Source organism: Anarrhichthys ocellatus, unplaced genomic scaffold, assembly GCF_004355925.1.
Source record: "Anarrhichthys ocellatus isolate YVR2014 unplaced genomic scaffold, GSC_Weel_1.0 scaffold35, whole genome shotgun sequence".
NCBI classification, from domain to species: domain Eukaryota; kingdom Metazoa; phylum Chordata; class Actinopteri; order Perciformes; family Anarhichadidae; genus Anarrhichthys; species Anarrhichthys ocellatus.
Window position 1 is genome coordinate 764,704 of NW_022280065.1, and position 20,082 is coordinate 784,785.

General features: G+C 42.7%; 1 protein-coding gene across 2 annotated transcripts; it reads right to left on the reverse strand.

Annotated features, from left to right (window-relative positions):
- Positions 1-9,174: 9,174 nt before the first annotated feature.
- LOC116393758 (uncharacterized) lies at positions 9,175-13,553 on the reverse strand. Of its 2 annotated transcripts, XM_031866330.1 has the most exons (18): positions 13,268-13,553; positions 13,130-13,185; positions 12,958-13,047; positions 12,590-12,717; positions 12,338-12,478; positions 12,195-12,263; positions 11,943-12,113; positions 11,751-11,847; positions 11,459-11,667; positions 10,953-11,312; positions 10,750-10,864; positions 10,462-10,667; positions 10,235-10,352; positions 9,981-10,153; positions 9,792-9,871; positions 9,593-9,711; positions 9,361-9,508; positions 9,175-9,273 (listed from the first exon to the last, which is right to left on the reverse strand). In XM_031866330.1, the coding sequence occupies exons 1-18, from the start codon at positions 13,288-13,290 to the stop codon at positions 9,249-9,251; spliced, it is 2,328 nt and encodes a 775-aa protein (XP_031722190.1). In that variant the 5' UTR covers positions 13,291-13,553; the 3' UTR covers positions 9,175-9,248. The 2 variants fall into 2 exon arrangements, with proteins under 2 accessions (XP_031722190.1, XP_031722191.1); XM_031866331.1 differs by lacking the exon at positions 13,130-13,185 and having other exon boundaries at positions 13,268-13,552.
- Positions 13,554-20,082: the final 6,529 nt, after the last annotated feature.

Here is a 20,082-nt window from a genome sequence, read left to right on the forward strand (position 1 = left end):
AAGATGGAAAATAATCTTCGTGCTGAGCTATCGCCGCTGTATTGCCGTGATACATTTCCTAATGAAATGAATGCGCTGTCTGTTGGGCCACGGAGTACAGCGAGCAGCCCAGCCACACTAGGTAAGGCTATGCAAGCAAATAAAACGCTGACTCCGCAAGAGCATGACTCACAGGTGTGCAACAGTGTACATAAGAGGTGGACAGCATGTTATTACAGGTGCGTAACCACATGTTGATGTGCCCTCCCTCCCCTCTGCTGACAGTTTTATATGGTTTGGTCTCCTCTGACCCTGAAGGCACAGGGTGAGCACACTGCAACCAGTCACTGTAACCCTAGCACCGCGCAGTATGACATTATGATTGAGCCTCAGTTTTTTGGCGAGGAATGCGATGACTGAAAGGTGCTCAGGGAGTTAGTGCGCAATCCCTAAATCACTGCACCAAGGGCTGCGATAAATATGAGTGAAGGCTCAGTCACTTTATGCCCCTCCCCCCCAGGGCAGGACATAGATAAGTCTACCGGTTAAAACATTTTACAACTTTTTATTGGTCTTTTGTCTGAGAAGAAAAGAAAGCAAATGCAAATGCCTCCCAACTCTTTCGACTCGCACTGCTAATTTAGAGCAGTAGTTGAGGTCAGGGGTTCCAGTCATCAGACGGATCATGAAGCCCGGCCAAGTGATTTTCTTCAGATTGCTGATCATGGGTGGAACGAGTACCAAATATATTGGCTGGAAAATAACAAGTGCTGTTATCTTGACTTTCTAGCTTACGTCAGCAAAATTATGTAGAAGTCGATCTACTGAAAAGGAGCTCTTTTAAAATGTTCTCAGTGTAAATTGTAATTACTTGCTCTTAAGATGAAGACAGACCAGAGAGAGAACATTGTTCATTGTAATTGTACTTTTCTGAAATATGTTGTATTGACATTTAATATACACCAGATGAGGGTGCTTTCACACATGACGAACTGAGGTTTGTTTGAGCTGGTGTGAAAGCTGTCAATCAAACCCTGGTGTGGACCGAACAGCCGAACCCAGGCCGCATAAAAAAAGGTGGGTCTAGTGCAGTTTTTGCGGTGTGAAAGCAAACGAACCAACAACAGGATTGTAGGATATGTTTGTATTTATGCAAATCAACGCGTATGCCCGTCAGCGTTGGCATTTTCTCTGATTATTAGGTCATAAGCTGTTTAAAAGTGCTGGGCTTGTAACTTAATCTTTGTACTTTTTCAGTCAATTAAGTCCGCGATTCCACAGTAATTAGCCCCGAGTCATTAACATGCGGTCGATTTGCAGTCTAATAGTAATAAAGGGACACCAAAGAACATAAATGCACGCATCAGATGCATTAAAGTGCTGCACGAACTTCTGCCGATTACCCAAAATTTTTGTTCCCCACATGGGTCCTCCTGATGATGCGGGATGTAAATCGCCAAAACTATCAAATCAACGAGTTCAGTCTGCATGACTCCATGTTTATTCCCCTCGGTTCATTTGTAAAAAAGTCAAATATACAGACATCTATCAAAATGCAATGTATCACGTTTCCTTCCCTACGCGCCAGCATTTTCTCGCTGGTCAACTTGACTTTTGATACTTTGGAGGCTCGCACACTCACAAAAAATGGCCGCAGTCTGGAGTCCTGAACAGGGTTAACAAGAGGACCTGAGTTCACCCGTCTCTGGGCAAATCTGATCCGCGAAGCCGTCTGTTGGTCTAACGGCCAAGTATGTGCCACAGAATATTCTGACTTGGAAAATGAGTGTTTCACGTTTTTCAACTGGTCTCCGATCAACATAAAATCCGATCCAGAATCCTCCCACTGTCTCGCCAAGGAGCCGTTCTTCATTTAGATAGCCGGATGCTAAAGAGACAAAGTGTGACTGAGTCAAATTGAATAGAGCAGTTAGGCTTGAATAATGTGGGAAAAAATGAATGCTGTCACTATAAAGATATATGTTATCAGGCATGAAAACTTCCATCAACCCCTGCTATCAAGTAATAGCCTGTCGCGATTTTTTGCAGCTGGAAATGATAAATGACGACAAAAGAGCGTTTGGGTTCTTTTATCTCAAACCGCATCACTAAATTTGACTGAAAATAAGGCCGCCTTGTTTTGACTCAATGCCACATGTTTTGATGAAGGGACGTGTTTTAAAGACAGGAACCTGTGAAATCAAGTGTGCCAAAATTGTCATTTGTTAGCGTCGGGTAAGATAGGACATTTTTTATTATGAAAAGCCGTTTCCTCGTTCAGTATTGCAGCACATCCATTGCTGATGGAATATACAGCGTGTGAAATACTCCCACTGTGTTGTGTTACACGAGTAGCAGAGCTGTGGGGACATAATGACCGCCTTCATCCATGTTTCATTCTCCCTTGAAATGAAGCTTATGTGATTTCTCTCTGCTCACAATACGGTAACTTTCCGGGAGGAATCAGATTTTTTCTTTTATTGATTCTGCACCTCCCGTGACATGCTGGTGGTAATATGAATTTCAGGGAATCTATTGTGGTGAGAGATATGAGGCAGGAATAATCATGTGAGCCTCTCTCTCATTTGGAATTCATAGGAAACATTAACTCACGTCGTCATCCCTCTAGGGTTTTTTTTGGCATGTCAACATATAGATATTGAATTCTTTGCTATTCTTACAATTTGCTGTGAGGTTAAATTATCATTCTCTTGGCAGATTGCCGAGGGACATTCAGTAATATTTAGTATGACTAGTGACCAGTGGGTGGGACGTTACAATGTAAAATGTACCCAAGTATTGTACTTCAGTACAAATTTGAGGAACATGCACTCGACTCTTCTATTTTCTTATACTTCTACTCCACTACAATTCACAGAAACACATCAGTTTTTCAGTAGTTCCTTGACAAATCCAGATTTAGCATGTTATAGCATATGTTTCTTTGTTACAACTCAATTAAATGTAATTGTTTTACATAATATTTTTTAATTGTTTTGGGGTTTGGATAAAACAAGCACTGTGAAGGTGTCACTTTTGGCTCTGGGTAATTGTGACAGACGTTGCTTTACAAACCAAATTATTACGGTACTATTATTCTGTAAGTAATGATAATCTAATGATATATAATGGTAAAACACTCAAAGGAGACATTTTTCTGCATAAACTAGTACTTTGACGCTTAACACTTCCGTATGGTACTTTTGCTTAACATTTTCAATGCAGGACTTGTAGTATTATTACACTGTGGTATTAGTACTTCTACTTAAAAGATCTGCTGACTGTGCCTGTGTGACCAATAAACTGTTTTGACATTCAAGACTCCATTTCAATAAATACTGCCAAAATATGTTTAGAGAAGATGAAACAGAAACATCTGTTAGTGTAGCGTTTTGAGTTCTTCACACAGTCTGTCTTCATCTGTTTCATACGTAGAAAGTTTCCTTCGGCCTCTTGAGAGGAGAAGAGGAAGTGATGTTATTTCAAGCCCAAATTTCTTCAAAAACCCTGCGGTTTTGCAGCGTGTTCCGCAGTACGTCATGTCGAACCTCTTTCAGCGTGTGTGGCTTCTCCTGTTAAGAATGAGCACATTCACACTACAGGTGCGCCGCCGCCGAGAGAGTGTGTCAACTTAGTCAGTTTACAAGAACATGTTTCACAGAACTGGAAAGGGGACAATAAAAACCATCGCAGGGCCGGACTGGAAATACACAGCGTCACATTACCACCGTGAAAAATACCCCCGACTGTACCTAAATCATAGAATACTTGGGCTGGCCTGCTTTCTCTCTCAGCTGTGTAGACAGTAAGTGGGATTTTTAATTTTTTTTCCAGCCCCGGGGTTACCTTGGCAACCCAGAAGAAAGAAATTTGCTCAAAAGGCTGTGCAAACTGAGGCGTAGGCCGAGTCGTGTCTTTTCAACGCCGCGGGGTCCATTCCCAGAAGCCACCGGGTCAGTCGGCCACATGGCGGGAGAAATGGGCACCGGCCGATACTCGTTTCCAGTAAGAGCTTTCAAACGGAGACCTGCTCGCGTCCTCAGACAGACTGTCGGTGGGTGCAGCCACAGGAGAAAAAACAAAGCTGGTGGTATATACCGTGATGAATCCAACGCCCTGCTGGCTCTCAGGTTCAGCAACTCCGATGTTCTTTGAATTTCACTGAAAGCCAAAGAGACTGCAAACGGATCAAGATGGCCCCATCAGGCATAACTTTCCCATCAGAGGAAGCTTTTATATACAGTTCCCATATTCTTTATTTTTTTAACATCACATGAAGACATCAAAACCAACAATGCGTCAGTTCATCTCTGTGTTTTCCGACTTCTCTACCCTGTTTATGGCACTCAGCCCTAAGTCCATTCAAATTGACGAAAGACTTAAACTCTTAGAAACGGGTTGCAAATATGTCGTTGAATTGTGTTTAGCAAAAGTCAAGTCATTCCCTAAAACATCTTGAGTCTAAAATCCTTAAATCTTACCGAAACAGAAGTACATTTATTGGGGACTATTTTCACAGGAATGCACATTCAATTTTGATCAAACTGAAGAAACACGTCATCCAGAGCTATTGTGGGGCTCACTGGGTTTTAATATTGTATTGGCTTGAATATAAGACAGACCACCATTTTTCCAACAGCTGTTTGTGGAAAAATGTTTTGATGCAGCTGTTAGCATTTTTCAGACTGACTGTCATGATGAGGAGCTCAAACATTCAGTGACAGCGGTAACTCTGATCAACAGATGTTTTTTTTTTTTTTCCCAAAAAAAAAGGACCCAAGCTCAGGGATTCATTTCAAAATACATAACTTGCGTCATTACAAACTCTTGTATGTTAAACTGGACTTCTTAACACTTTTAAGACCAACTCTAACATATATATTTAATATATTTGAACATATTTGAACCTGGTGCATATCCAGTGTTCCCCACAGGATGTTGTGAGACTATTGTGGGTGGACGTGGGACCATCTCGGGTTCTCCCCCAGAAGAAAATTTTGTACATTTTAAATCTAAATGCATCAATCTGACGCTCTTTGTGGTGTAGCTGTTTTGCAGTGCATCCATGGTGTCAAAGCAGGAAAAATAATCCATTGTTTTGTCATGGTGTACGGTGTAACGGTTTTTCTAAACCACACAACAGTTGCATTGCGGACCATTTTCAACAGCGCCACCCATGGAGGGCTTACCAAACCCCAACAATAATTTCCTGTATTCATATCGTGAATACATGCTGTGCAGTTTGAAAAGCTTGCTATGTCCAGCAGTATTCATTATTCAAAGACATATTCAGTGATAACTGCAAGTGACACGGCCTCTACAGGCTTTCCAAATGTTATCGGACTGTATTGATCAAGTTCTTACAGTGAAACCATTCCGTGGGGGTCCTATGACGTAAGCAATAGTTTAACTGGAACATGCATGCAGCTCGCTGTCATGAGCACTCAGTCATTTTAACATGTTTAGGCCTGCCCAAAAAATGACTACACAATAAAGCACTCTTTAGTTTAGTCTTTTCACATGTTTTCAGCAATAATATGTATCTATTACATGTATAATATGTTTAGAAACAAGTCTCAAATTTGACTTTACCTGCACTTATTATCTGATCAACTCGCTGTGTAACGGGAAGACAGACAGTTTAGATGCGTTTTTTGGTATTCAGTACTTCTGAAATACACTCTTCAGGTTCATTTTTGTACGAATAAAAGCTGATCAGTTGCTCAGCGTGAAATCTCCACCAGCTTTAATTAATAACTCCTTGATCCTCCTTTGTCCCAGAATTAAACTTTCCATCCTGATTGGCTGTCTTTCTTTAGCGCTCCCTAACGAAGCCTAGTCACCACGGCGGTTGCTGATGAGGACCGTGTCGCACCTGTCGCACTCGTTAATGATAATTGCATCTCCTTCTCCGTTCCCCTCTTTTAAATACGCCACTGAGGCTTTCTGTCCTCCATGATTCTAATTTCATTTCATCCTTCTCATAGCTATTTAAGAAGACTTTTGAGACCGCCATTTCTCTCTGCGATGTCCCTTCACCCCGTCACTACCGCTGCTTTGCCACTCTCTTTCCACTATCCAAATGGGATGCCAGCCCTCATGCATTTTTAACAAGAGCAGAGGGATCTGCTTGTCAGAAGTCCTAGTTCTGTGTGTGTGTGTGTGTGTGTGTGTGTATACTGCATTTTCGTGTGCATCAGTGCATGTGAGTGCTGCTCATACTTGTTTGTAAAGGCGAAAGTGATGAAAAGGGCCAAAGAGCGAGATCGACTCAGCTGAATGGGCTACTTTCGATTCACTCAAAGTTCTCTTTGAATGGTAATGTTATCGTGTAGCTCACTGTATGAGTGTGAGCTTGTGTAAATGTGGAATAGGCCACACATGACATTCACACCACATCTTTTATGTCAGATCAACCTGGCCTCTCATCAGTGTCTTCACACAAAAAAGTATATACTTATTGTGCGTCCTTTTTTTTAAGGTCATCTCGCCTTGTGTCATCCTCTCCTGTATTGTCATGCAGCAAATTGCTGTATGCTGGAAAAGGAGAGAAGAGGATTGAGCCTTTTTAGTGAAGAGAACCTTTCCCGACTTAAAACAGACCCGCAGATTTCCAAAAATAATCGATGCCTTTATTCTGCTTTTAGTGTCATCTTCACCCACAAAAGCTCGCGGGAGACGAGGTGTTTCTCAAGATTTCTACAGCTGAATGTGGAGAGTTTGAAGCTGATCCAGCAGCCTCCGGAAAGAGCAGACAGGTACCATTTGGCCAGGAGGGCTGCAGTTGCCATAACAAAAAAAAGCGTTCGGGCAGACTATGGAGAAGAACTTTGGGTTGGCCTCAAGGAAGTTCTGGCAAACTGTTTGACGACTCAGAAAGGGAAAGCGTGGCTTGGCTCGGTTTGGGTTCTGCAGGGGAGGAGAACTGCTGACCTAGACTGAGGATAGGAAGCGCTTTGAGGAACTCCTGAACCTGATCAACATGTCCTTTGTTGAGGAGGCAGAGTTTGAAGACTCGGGGGACGACCCATCCATATCGCTGGCAGAGGTTCCTGACGTAGTCAAAAATCTCCTCAGCGGCAACCAGGAGTGGATGAGATTCACTGTGATATTCTGAAGGCTCTTGACATTGTCCGGCTTTCTTGGCTGAAACACCTTTTCAGTGTCGCTTGGAGACTGGGGACAGTGCCTTTGGAGTGGTAGACCGGGGTGGTGGTTTCAATTTTTAAAAGGGAACTGGAGGGTGTGCTCCAATTATCAGAGTATCACACTGCTCAGCCTCCCTGGGAAAGTTTATTCTAAGGTGCTGGAAAGGAGGCTCTGACTGGTCGTATCTCCTGTTGTTTGGGCCATGTGGCTAGGCATCACTCATATACCTTTTTGATCATGGTTGGGCGACATGCTGTAAAACCTAATTTGTTGAGGCTTTTATTCTTCACGAATGGACACATCTTGAGTGCTCTTTCAAATAAGTAAAATGTACTTAAAAATAAACTGAATGCTCGGTTTATAAATCTGGGCACGTTTTGCGATCCATGTTGAATATTTCATCTCTGTTATATGACCCCCTGCCCACAGATGCGACTCCCTGGGGGGGGCTGTATAAAAACAGCTTGAGTAAACCTTGACCTGTGCATTTTAAATTGTGTTCTGTTATGAGCATGAAAATGAACAGTGTTTCTGTTAAACATCTACCAAGTATCTAATAGTGGAGGGTAAACTAAAGGAGTGAACTTGTTGCTGCTGTAAAAGCTGGTTACCTTAAATACTCTGCATTTGTCATTGATACTTTAACATGTTAGGACAAAGGCATGTAACTAGGTGGAGTAGCTCAAACAACCCAAAGTGCAGATTCACATCTGTACTATGGTGCACAAAAACCTGTTTTAACTTTAAGTGTGTCACTCTGCTACAGTGGCAGAAAACTTCACAGAGCAACTCTAAACAAGGACGGGAAAATCACTTTTACCTTTAGTGAGGTGTGGTTGACCCCGTTTCTCAGTATGGACTCTTCTTTTAAAGAGGTGGTTGGTTTATGCAATAATAAATAATAAATAATGACATTGTGATAATGGGCAGAGAATAAACTGTAATTAGTCTCTATGCAGGCATGGTGTAATTATATCTACCATGTATGCAAGGAACATCTAATTAAAATGTAAGCCATAGGCATTTCAAATGTAAAGTCATTTAAGTTCCTAATCTATTTGCTATTAATGGGGGAAAATGGCTCCGCTTTGTGCAGGTCTATTTAAGTAGTGCTGTTGGTTGGCATGAGAAAACCCTTTCATTTATCCAGTTGGATCCAGGATCTTGTCTTAACTGTAATGGGAATTATTTTCTGGTAGTTCTGCAATTCTAAACATTTTGGCAATAGGAGCAACTGTTTGTATTGGGAAGCTGTAAGAATACAGCTGCAGGGTCCTGAGGCTGCTAGGTTGAAATGTAATCAAACCAAGTTATTGGTTGTGAGTTATGCATATGGGAAAAGTTGTAAAGCCTTTTGTGGCTGCAGAGGAAGCTGTGCCAAAATCTGAAATTTACAAGACCGCCGACTCTGCTGTCTGAGGTAGTTTCATTGAGTTATCTAAACCCCAGGTTTTGATGAATCTGGAATTTAAAAAAAAAAAAAAAAAAAAGTAATCTGTATGCCCTTTGTCAGGACAGCTGAAGTAAGGGGTTTGGAGCTCCACACACGCCGGTAGAGGGACGCTAGCCACACAGAGCTGCATACTGCTTAGTGACAGCGTACACACCTGACCCATCTGGAAGACAAATTTTAAGTCTGCTCAAGTGTTTCTAAATGCCATGCTAAAAGTAGTTCATGTCCCTGTTGAGTCAAGTGCATTGTCTAAATATTCATTAGGCTGACAAGTACCAGTAGAAATACTCCACTAAAGGACATTTCCTGCATTGACAATGCTTCCATGAGGTTATTAGTTTGAGTTGTTGCTGACCCTTAAGGTGACACCATGTTTAACTACTCCAGAGTAATATTTCTGCAGGGCTTTTTAGATAGATAGATAGATCTCTCTCTCTCTCTCTCTCAACAGGTCTACCTCACTAGCCAGCTTTAAAACCCAAATCTAATACTCCTTACAACCCTTGCAGCTTGTCAATTTACATATTGGTGTTTGACAACTTCCTGTGTCTAAATGCATGTCTGTAGAAGTTGGACAAGTATTTAACAGACAATTTAAGAAAAACAGCTTTATTAAATTAAAAATTTTCCATTTAAAAATTACACTTCCTTCAAATTAGGGCAGGATTTACTTTGCTTGGATCCTTGTGCTCCTGTGGAGAGGTAAAGACATTAAACATTTTTAATAAAGTGACACCATAGCTCGGTAATAGAGGTTTTAAATGATAAAAAGTCCTCACTTTCTCTTCAACACACTGGCAAGTTTGTCAAAACTAGGAACTTTGATGTAGCGAGTAGAGGGATGGTCAGCATGCATGCGCGAGACAGCTGGACTAGCAGGTGTGGTTTGAAGCGCTGCAGTGGGCTCGATGGTGAGACTCTGCATATCTACAGCACAGAAAGATGAGAAATGAGCCAAATCCAAAATGAGTGATAACTGTCATTTCCCGAAAAGTGAACAAACTACTGTACCCGATACGGGCCGTGCAGTGTGGATGATGCTGCCGATACCAGCTGTGTCAGCCTCAAACCGAAACGTTGTGAAGAGGCGATGCAGACTAGCCAGAGGATATGTGCACTGTACCATCACCCTGTAAGGAAAAAACAAATACCCCTTTTCTTGTGCTGTACAGCATTTCTTTACAATTTAACACTGTATTGCGACACATACCTCTCAACAGCGTCAGAGTGTACCCGACTGCTCCCGCTATAGAAAATCTCATTTTGATAGGTCACATTTCCCATGCTGAGCTAAAAAGACAGACGACAAAAGATGCAAATAGAGACACATCATGACATTTAGATTTGTCATCCGTTTGGTCCAATAGCAACGTTAGTTTTAAATCTGTAGCAGCAGTACCTCGATGGTGGTTCCACAGGTGTTGATTGGAAAAGAGAACAGAGCCCTGGTGCCGTCGTTCTCTCTGGCGCCACAGAATTTGTCGACCAGGTTGAATCTTGCAGGAAGTCCTCTGCTTGGGATGGCCAGAGACATGTCGGCCACCACAGTCAACCTCCCTAGAGTCGAACACACTAGAGAAAGGTGTTCGAGATTTTTATCAGCTATACAGAGACCCCCACCTGCTCTCAAAGTAAGTAACAGGATGTCCTTACAAATGAGTTCATTAGTAGAGAACGGACAACTCTTGATGGTTGAGCTTTCGACCTCTGATGTCTGATGATCCCGCATGAGGATCTTGAAGGTGCCATAGAAGCCCTTCAAACTAATGCTCTATTTATAAAAAAAAAATAAATAAAAAAAATACATGCTTAGTCATTCATCGCCATGTTCAAGTCAACTAAAGGACACAAGAAGATGCATTTAATGAGTCTGAACTCACGTTGTACTTGTAGCCGTGAGAGAAGAGTGGCACCATTAGCCACAGACTCTGGCTATTGTTGCTCATGATGTAGCCGTGTTTGGCCGCCAGCTCTGGTGTGAGCAGGTCTGAGCCGATACTGATCTCCCAGAGGGAGTCATACGGCCGGTGGTCCCGACTGAAGCTGATGCCAGACTTGGAACAGACGGCATCAAAGGCTGGAGGAGCTGTCAAACACAAAACAATGATTACTTTTCTTCATTCACAAGTAGGATTGGCAAAGTCTAAAAATAAAGGTTAGAGACTTACAGGCATCAATGAATGCCATGACTGATGTCACATGGTAAAAAGGCTTGTTTTCAGGCAGGATTGTCAGTGTGTAGTTGATGTTCAGCTCATAGTGAAGAACTGCATCGTCAGAGAACTAGGAGGAAAAAAAATTAAGCGATGTCTTGCGCTCACATGACAGTTGCAAGACTTTAAAGTCACTCTTCTGTCAAAAGAACCTTTACCTGCAGCAGGACAACAGGGTCATCAAAAGGCACCTTTAGAACGTAACCAAGAGTGTTGTTGGGGTGAACAACTTTAGTGATATTGTGGCTTCTCGTGTTCATAAAGTGAACTGTAAATTCGTCTCCATTCAAATAAACAGCAACCAACTCCATGTCTTCGGGGACGTCTCCGAGGTAGACCGTGAATGAGAGTTCGTCAGCAACCGTTTGGTTTTCAGTGAAAATGGGGTGTGGCAGCAGAGGAGTGGACAGAGTCCTTTGGAATCGTACTCTGGTTTCTACCCGATCCTCGGCCGCCAGGATTTGCTCCAAGTAGAGATGAAACACATAAATCTCAAAGAGATCACCAAGCACGAAGCTCTGTAACAGACACAGGGAGAATACTTGGAGACCAGGTAAAACATGCCCAAAAATTCTGATGCTTATAGTTTCAACTTAGATTGTTAGAGTTTAATGTTCTGTATTATGTCCACTATGACAACATCTACTCCTAAGTGTCTTCTGACCTTCCTGTATCCTCCTTCAGCAGTTAAGGGGACGCTTATCTGGACTGTGGCGTTAATGTTCCCCACAACAAAGTGTCTGTCCTCTGCAACTGGCTGCGCCACAAGTTCACCATTGAGACCAATGTTGAGTTGTGTTCCGTGAAGACTCCGGTACGGCACTTCAGGAGTTCGCCACACCATGTAGCCGCTGTCATCATAAGATCCTTCATCTGTGGACGTTACACTTTTATTATAGCTTTGCGCATCCATTAAGGGGAGAATAAGCCACAGCAGAAAATATTCTAATACTGACACATGGAGCAAGCAGTCACCAGGTCGACCATGAGGACAACCCAGCTTTGTCTGGAGAACAGAGTTGCATGGACCTCCTCTACTGGAACGCCATTCACCTGGGAGGGGGAAAAGAGAGAGAAACAGAGAAACAGACATTAAAAACCTGCTTGAACTCAACTTCACAAGACAGATTCATGCATCAGTGGTTTACCTCAGTGCTGAATGCTTCAGGTTGCCCGTACGGAGTACGAAACACCAGCCTGCCATCGGTCAAGCCAAACGCGTAGCCCTTCTTGCGAGCATCAGAGAGGGCCATGGGGGGCAACTGCTCCTCATTTCTCTGAAACGTCACCTGCCAGTCTGAGGTGGTGGAGCTATGTGCCTGGGAAGGGATTTAAAGTCTTAAAAACAAACAAGGTGACACTTCACAGAATGAGACATTTAGTCGGCTTTTTAAACACACAGGTTTAAGAGCACTCCAGTCATCCTTTACTGTCCGAGCGGGACAGGCGACTTCACTCCTCACAGACACCTGGGAAGAAGTCATAATTAGTAAACATCTGAAACTATTAAATGAGGAAAAAAGAAAAGAGTAAACCAGTTTACCTCCATGTAGTTTTCCTCACAGGTAATTTCTCTGGGAGACCAGGGGAGAGAGGGAGAACAGGTCTTGTTCAGGGCATAGCTGTCCTCCCGTCCTTCATGCGTCACAGTCAAGTTGAAGTTAAACAAGAAGACCTCATCATCCTGAAAGAGCAGAGTGGAAAACACCTCGTCTGTACAGTAATAGTTAAAAAAAAAAAAAAAAAAAAAAAAAAAAAAAAAAAAAAAACTGTTTCATGTGCAAGTTGTACGCACATTGTTGTCAGTGTGACAGCTGAAGTAAGAGGCTCGGAGCTCCACGTGACCCAGTAGAGGGAGAAGTCTGACGCTGTAGCCACACTGAGCTGCATACCACCTAGTGATGGCGTACACACCCGTCCGATCTGGAAGACAAATATTACATGAGTAAGGCAGCTTAATGTGTCCAAAGCTGTTCTTATTGAAGTATAGGAAAGATGGATTTCTAACTAGAGACTATAACTGATTTCATAGATGCATGTGGAGTATTGCATGTGGAGTATTGCATGTGGATGCAACTCCTAAAATGCTTAATTCCCTCACAGCACATGTTATCCCATTTCAGACAGTGATGGCCCAGCATGATGAAGCTGTGCAGCACTTACCAACGGCCTCAAAGAGAGGTTCGTCCCCAGTGAAGGAGAGATCAACAGCTATCATGAAGTAACGATCACGACACTCCATATGAAGAGCTCCTGTGTGCACAAACAAAGTGACAGTCAAAATATAGAGGTTCCATTAGTTATTGTGGCTCAAGGAGCCAAATATTTCAGTTACCTTTGGGGATGCCAGAACATTTTGCAGTGGACCACACAGACAGGAGTAAGGAAACACTGCAAGACAAAAGCACGCGTCTCCTGCATGCACAAATAAAGCAAAATAATAGACTGTAGGTTGACACAAAAAAATACTTACCCAAGGCAGAACCCAAAATCCATCGCAATGGATGTGTTGGCAGAGTTTAAAGCTAGCGGCTAGAAAACTACACCTGCCTGCCAACCAACATGTGCTAAGGTGAACCACTTGCTTTGTGTATATTCTGGCCGGGGTGGTACTATGTGTGCGCTGTCTGCTGCAACAGCTTTTATAAGTGTCTTCACCCATTAAGGCTGAAAGGCAAATCCAACCTCAGCACCTGCAACTGATTGAAAGTGAGCTTGATTCCTAACGACATACACATGTGGCTGTAAAGACTGAAGGCCTCTGATTGGTTGGTGAATAAACCGACTCGTAAAAACTGGTGCAGGAGAAAGCAGCCGCTTGATGCCAGTTTGGCCAGAATATACACCGAGCAAGTGGTTCACTAAAGCTTGTGTTGGTCTTTTTCAGGTCTTCTCATTTAACTTCAACCTTATTGCAACACATGAAGGAAAGGACAGCAATGCTCTGAACAAGACATGTTGTCCCTCTCTCCCCTGGTCTCCCAGAGAAATTACCTTTGAGGAAAACTACATGGAGGTAAGCTGGTTTACTTTTTTTTCTTCCTCTTTACATTTATTTTCATTTCACTTCTGGAATAGTTTCAGATGTTTACTTATGATTTATTCATAGGTGTCTGTGAGTGATGTGGCCTGTCACACTGGGACTAAAAAGGATGACTGGGATGCAGTTGTCCAAACGGTATGTTTGGCATCGCCTTCTGGGAAATATTTGTCACCTGTGACTGCAATACTATGACGAGGTGAGGTGACTCATTGGACTTCTTGTGTCCTTCAGTTGAGTTGAACATGGAGATGAATGACTAGGCTGCATGTGTTTTATAGGGCGTTACTTTGAAGGGCTTCTATGACACATTCGAGATCCTCATGCGGGATCATGAGACATCAGAGGTCCAGAGCTCAACTATGAAGTGGAGTGCTAGAACCAAACTGGTCGACAAATACTGTGAACCCAGACAGATGAACAGGGCTCTGTTCTCTCATCCACTCGACAGCTGTGGATCCACCGTGAAGCTACTGCTGCTCTCTAATGTGACTGCAAATGTATCCATCTTGTCTTGCAGGGTCACAATACTGTGTACATAACCTCTGGTTGGACTGTTTCTCCTCTTTTCAGTGTTTAGGTTTGAGTTTGACACAGATGGTGTTGGCAGTGTTGTGCATTCTGCAAACTCCACTGAAGGAACGGGATTCCCCCGTTGACCTGAATGAACCACAACCTCAATATATACGTGCCGACAATGTTTGTTTGTTCTCTAGGTGTACAGTCTCCCACCCTAGAGTCCACTACCAGACGCATCAGAAGACCTGCATGGTCTGGTGGGTTCATTGGTGCACGTCCATCAGATCAAAGCCATTTATCGTCGTAGAAGATTCATTAGGGTCGCAGAAAACAATCAGACTGTGTATCTGTAATTAACAGTACTCTCTGATTGCCTCCACACCATTAAATACCACACTAATATCTGGCCCTTGTAACCCCATTATGCACTGCTTAATTAAAAATGCAAATGAAGCTCTTTATAATTACACATTAACCGACATGGAACTGGACAAAGCATTGTGTGTGTGCACGCATGGTTATGCGCGTGGGTGTGCATGTGGGCTGTGTTATGGGAAGGTGAGTAATCAGGTATTGGTTTGAGTGGTGAGTAGTGAGGTTTTATGAAAATCTAATTGCGGTGGACAATTCATGGAATTTGTTGTCAGTCAAAGTTTAAAAGGAGAAATGAATCCTTCTGCTGAGTCTGTCAGTAGCTGGCGTTGACATATCAAGTGCCGACGATTCTGTGAAAGCGGTTCATCCGCTGTAGTATGTCTTGGGGGAAATTGCCCTAAATTAATCGAATAAGTCAGTCAAAATGCCCTGAAGTGCACCCTTCAGCAGAAAGATACATATTCAAGGTGGTTCTTACAATGCCATAATGCTTGTATGCTGATTGTTTTTTGAATATCTACGTTGCTAGAAGCGTCAGTGTTATGCAGCAACCCATTACTGAGACTACATCTACAATGCAGCGTATTTTATAACGCTGTTTTTGTGGGTGGTACTCGTCTACACTAGGTTTCCGCATTGTTTTAGAAGCCCTCTGCCCATAGTGAAGCAAATAAACATAAAAACGACTACATCTAGCCCGCTTTTTAGTTGGCAAACAAGAAAAAACTGAGCATCACGACCAACACAATCAGCCTGCCTGATAAAATCATTATGTAATGGTTGCAACGTCGTCTGACAAAATCAGCATAAATCCAGGTCAAAGACAGCATATATGTGCTGTGCTATGTATTCAGCTATATTGACATTTTTAAATGAGTAATCCCGTAGGTTCAGATGGTTTGAGGCGACAGAAAATCCTTGTTAACTTAACGGCCAGAGTAGAATGATGAAAGATAGTCGTTGGATTTGAAATGGCATATGACAAAATAGAAAGAAATACACATATCTACAGATCACTGGAGTTTATATCATGCAATCTCTCCACAACTTATAGTATATATTATAATTCAAGAGGAAGTCAAGGATTTTGGATGCTTATCAATGTAATGAGAGCATTGTGAAAACCAGCGAGGGGCACAAGTTAATGCCTTTTTTTTGTTTTTGCTTCAAGATCACTAAAAACAAAGGAGGAACGAATAGGAGGGAAGCGTTCCCTTTGCTCCATGGGTAGTCGTATGTGTGCTGATCATTCAGCAGATCTCTCATTGTCAGAACTCGTCTCGGTTGAACGACCTCCAGCTCACGGGGCCCGTGGGCTGCAGCGCTCCGCTGTATCTGCGTAGGCCCGGTTTCCTCTTTCTCATGGAAACAATGGGGCTCTAGTCTACCATGGGAATTTCCTTGGACTGCAAACGTCTCCTATTTAACCTACGCTCGGAGCGAGATGGATTTTGTCTTCTGAGAAAATCAAACCCTTTTATAGGTATTCATGGGATTGCATTCTCTCTGCTGTGCCCGCTTAGCCTCTCCGTCTTGTTATTGTTCAGGAGCTTCTGCATCACACACAGTATTATCATTGCCGTCTCCTTTGTCATTTTATTACAGGCCTTCAGATCCACTCTGTCACTCTGTCAAATGTGTTTGCCTGATTTTTCACTTTTCATTCCGCTGAGATCTAAAAAGCCAAGTGGGAGAAAATGTTCATCTTCAAATATTCATTTGTTAAACCCTGATTTGTCTCTCATCTTAAAATGGAAATTATCCACAAATGTTGACGCAGGAAAGGGGTCCTGTCACCTCAGCATGCATCATACCATGCCATAATGAAACCGAATCCTTTGATGTGCTGTGTAAGAGGCAAGAGACAAAAAAAGACTCACTTTTAGGGACTTTAACTAACTCGGAAAATGTGACTCAACACTCTTCTGACGTGAAAAATAATTGACAAAATTGCGACAAAGAACAAAAAGCGGCAGATTTGCCCGAGGCACAGCTTTTAGGAATAGCGTTACGTATTGAAAAAAACTACCGTGTATCCCCCTGCTGATATCAAAACGTGGGAGTGTTCTCAGTCTGTTGAACTAGTGCACACTGAGTGGACTTTTAAACTACAACACACTGTGTTGCTATGACACTATAATAATAATAACTTTATTTATATAGCACCTTAAAAAACAGAGTTTACAAAGTGCTTTGACAGACAAAGTAGCAAAAGCAAGGCAACACAAACAACAGAAAGCTCAACAGTGAGGCCCAACACAGCACGACCATTAAGGTAAGAGTTAAACCCGGATAAAACAGTACAATTTATGAAACAGAAAATAGAAATCAACAAATAAAAATGAAGCGGTAAAGCGACGACATCACATAAAAGCCAGTCTGTAAAAATGTGTTTTAAGAAGTGATTTAAAAAGAGATTACTGAATCTGCGAGCCTCATCTCATCTCTACAGTCACCTTTAGTTTTCAGCCTCGACTTTGGGACAGACAGAAGGGCCCCACCTGATAATCTAAGGCTGCGAGCTGGCTCATAAGGGGGTCAACATTTCCTCTATATACTGTATGTTGGGACCAGACCCATACGTGCTTTAAAAGTGATCAGTAAAATCTTCAAATCAATTCTAAAATGAACAGGGAGCCAGTGGAGAGAAGCCAGGATTGGGGGTGAGAAGCCTCCTCTACGTACTGCACAGAATTATCTGTAAGGTAAAATAAGTGTGTTAAAACAGCCTCTGTGTATTCTGCTCGTCTCGGTATTCATCCGCAATGTTCAGTGTATAACGGGAAAAAGACGTAATCACTCTAGGATGTAAATTAGCGCCACAGTTTTTTGTAAAAGGAGGCTAAACTATTCCTTATTTACCTTGAGGTAACCCACCTTCTCTGCCACCCACCAAACCTACCAACCAGACCACTTTGATCTCTGCCAGTCAACAACTCGGTACGGCAGAAGTCCCGATCCAGTGTCTGTCCGTCTCGCGGTCCTCTCTCATGTGGCCGTCTGCCCCTCGGCCAAGTCTGTCTTGTTTTTGAAAAAACCCACTAAAAGCACAAGATGGAGCGAGGCACAAGAGGCGCTCAGTGCCGCCCGCCCGAAAGCCCGCGCTCGGCGCAGGCATCCCATCAAAGCTGTGGGAGCGCTGCGCTCCGAGCTAAGTCAACTTGGCCTTGTCTGAGCTCAAATATTTGAGCAGCGCTCGGCGGCCCGGGTGCCACTGGCAGAGCATCACAGGATTCCACGTCCAAAACAAAAATCTGGGGGGTGGAGAAGTGGGTGTAGTGGGCGTCTGAATGTTGGGAATGTGCACAACGTATGTTTATGCAAGTCTCTGCAGTGTCTCCCTCCTCCCTGTTCCAAAGTTATCAGGCAGACCCGATTAAGTTTAAAGTCTGTGTATACTTAAACTTCTCTCTCTCTGCTGAAGTTACAGCATAGTTTTGATTGACGGGTCAATGCGGATAATCTGTGAAAAACACTTTTGAATTTTGGAGTAGACCTAAATATAAAAAGAGCTAAACGCCAGCTCTATAGAGGAACAGCCTAGACAGCTAGAGCGAAAGGTTCAAGCTAGCAGGTGGTGATAGCCGCAGCTAGCCTGAGCTAAACTGTTCAACACAAAAGATACATTTGCTTTTATCTGTAATAGAAAATAAAAAAAAAAAAGATTCTTTTTTTTGCCAAATTACTTGTGAAAGTGGCACGTCATTCATACACCATGTGGAGAGACCAGGTTACAACTATTCCACACAAGTAAAGGAGGAAATATCTTAAAACATGTAGAAACCAGCTAAACTCAAAAGCTAACTAACTTAGCGGAGTAGCAGTAACTGCCATCTCAGCTTTTGACTCAAAGGGGAACTCAAACAATTAGATGTCAACCTTTACATCACATGCTTCAATGTATTACATTTTACATTCGTTCATTATATTGATTTCAATACAGATACTGACAGTATAGGCTACTCGGACAGAACCTACTTAGATACAACTACTGGAGCATTCCGTCATGGGTGGTGGCCCAATATGGGTGGACTCTTGTGGGCCCCTGAAGGGTTGGTCACTCGGGTTAATCGCACCACATTCTAACACTCTCATATAGTTTAACATGTAGGATACAAGTTGTTCAAACCAAAAGGGGTGAGGTCAGAAAAGGATCGATTATCATCAGTCATACGTGCGGCATCTGCATTTATTAATGTAGGTTCTATGGTAAAATATTCCACCTACATGGCATTAATTCAAGGTATTACAACTGCTCTATAATGTCAGCTTGAAATCTAACCCATTTATGCTTCTGTAGTTTCCACTTTTCTACCTTTTTATAGGGCAGCATACTAGTTTGTATCATGTAGCAAAGTAACTAAAGCTACTCAAAATCTGTTAGTGAAAGTTTAAGTAGACTACAGTTTAATTTTCTTCTTCTCTCTGTCTATTCGTGTCTTGAAGACAAATAAAACACACACATCTGTGTCAGTGGGCCTTTCTCATTTTCTCATTCTGTGCCTCCTGGTCGGGGGGAGGCTTGTCGTAGGAAACACCAGTGTATTCGGACTCGACAAATAAAACTGTTCCTTTTATTTTCATAAGTTGTAGTTGTTTAAGATGATCAAACTTTCTGCCCTTCAGTTTGTCTTGTGGCTTGTGAGGCTCTGTTCTAACAAGCATCCTTTAATGATATTACTTATTTTTATTGATTGTAGGCTGTGATTGTGACATGATGTTTACGATGCAAACAGCTGCTGTTGGCAAATCATATCAATAACACACTCTTGCACTCGCCACTAATATGCTGTATTTCATGTTGTTGCTCATTATTTGTGTAGTACTTTTCATACAAACCATCGTAGTGCTTCACACAATAAAATATATAACTCTCCTCCAAGCAGCACCACAGTCATGTATTTCCCACAAAACCAGATTTTTATATGCAGATGCGTTTCGCTGTGTGCAGCAGTGCATGGTTAAGGATAAATGTCATGCTTATGTTAGTAATCTACCGCCATCTAGTGGTCAAGGGGTATACAGGACAAAATTACCTCTCACCGACAAACGTATGATGACACAAAACCCCCCTCTGTCCCCACGCGTACCTGTTTGTTCTCCACTCACGCGGTCTGGTTTGTGTCCAACAACCCACAGAGGGATATTTTGGGACCTTTTGGGACCTTAGCTCCCCTCTCATGGAAGGTTAGACAGGACACAGGCAGCCTAAACATCATCACCACCATCACCACCACCTCCTCTGTGGTGCAGCCTCACATGACTACGAGACGTAAACAAACCAGAGACCAACCTCTCCCTCGGGGTGAAGGGAAAAGCAGTTTCCTTCAATTCTGCTGGGACACGAAGGGGAA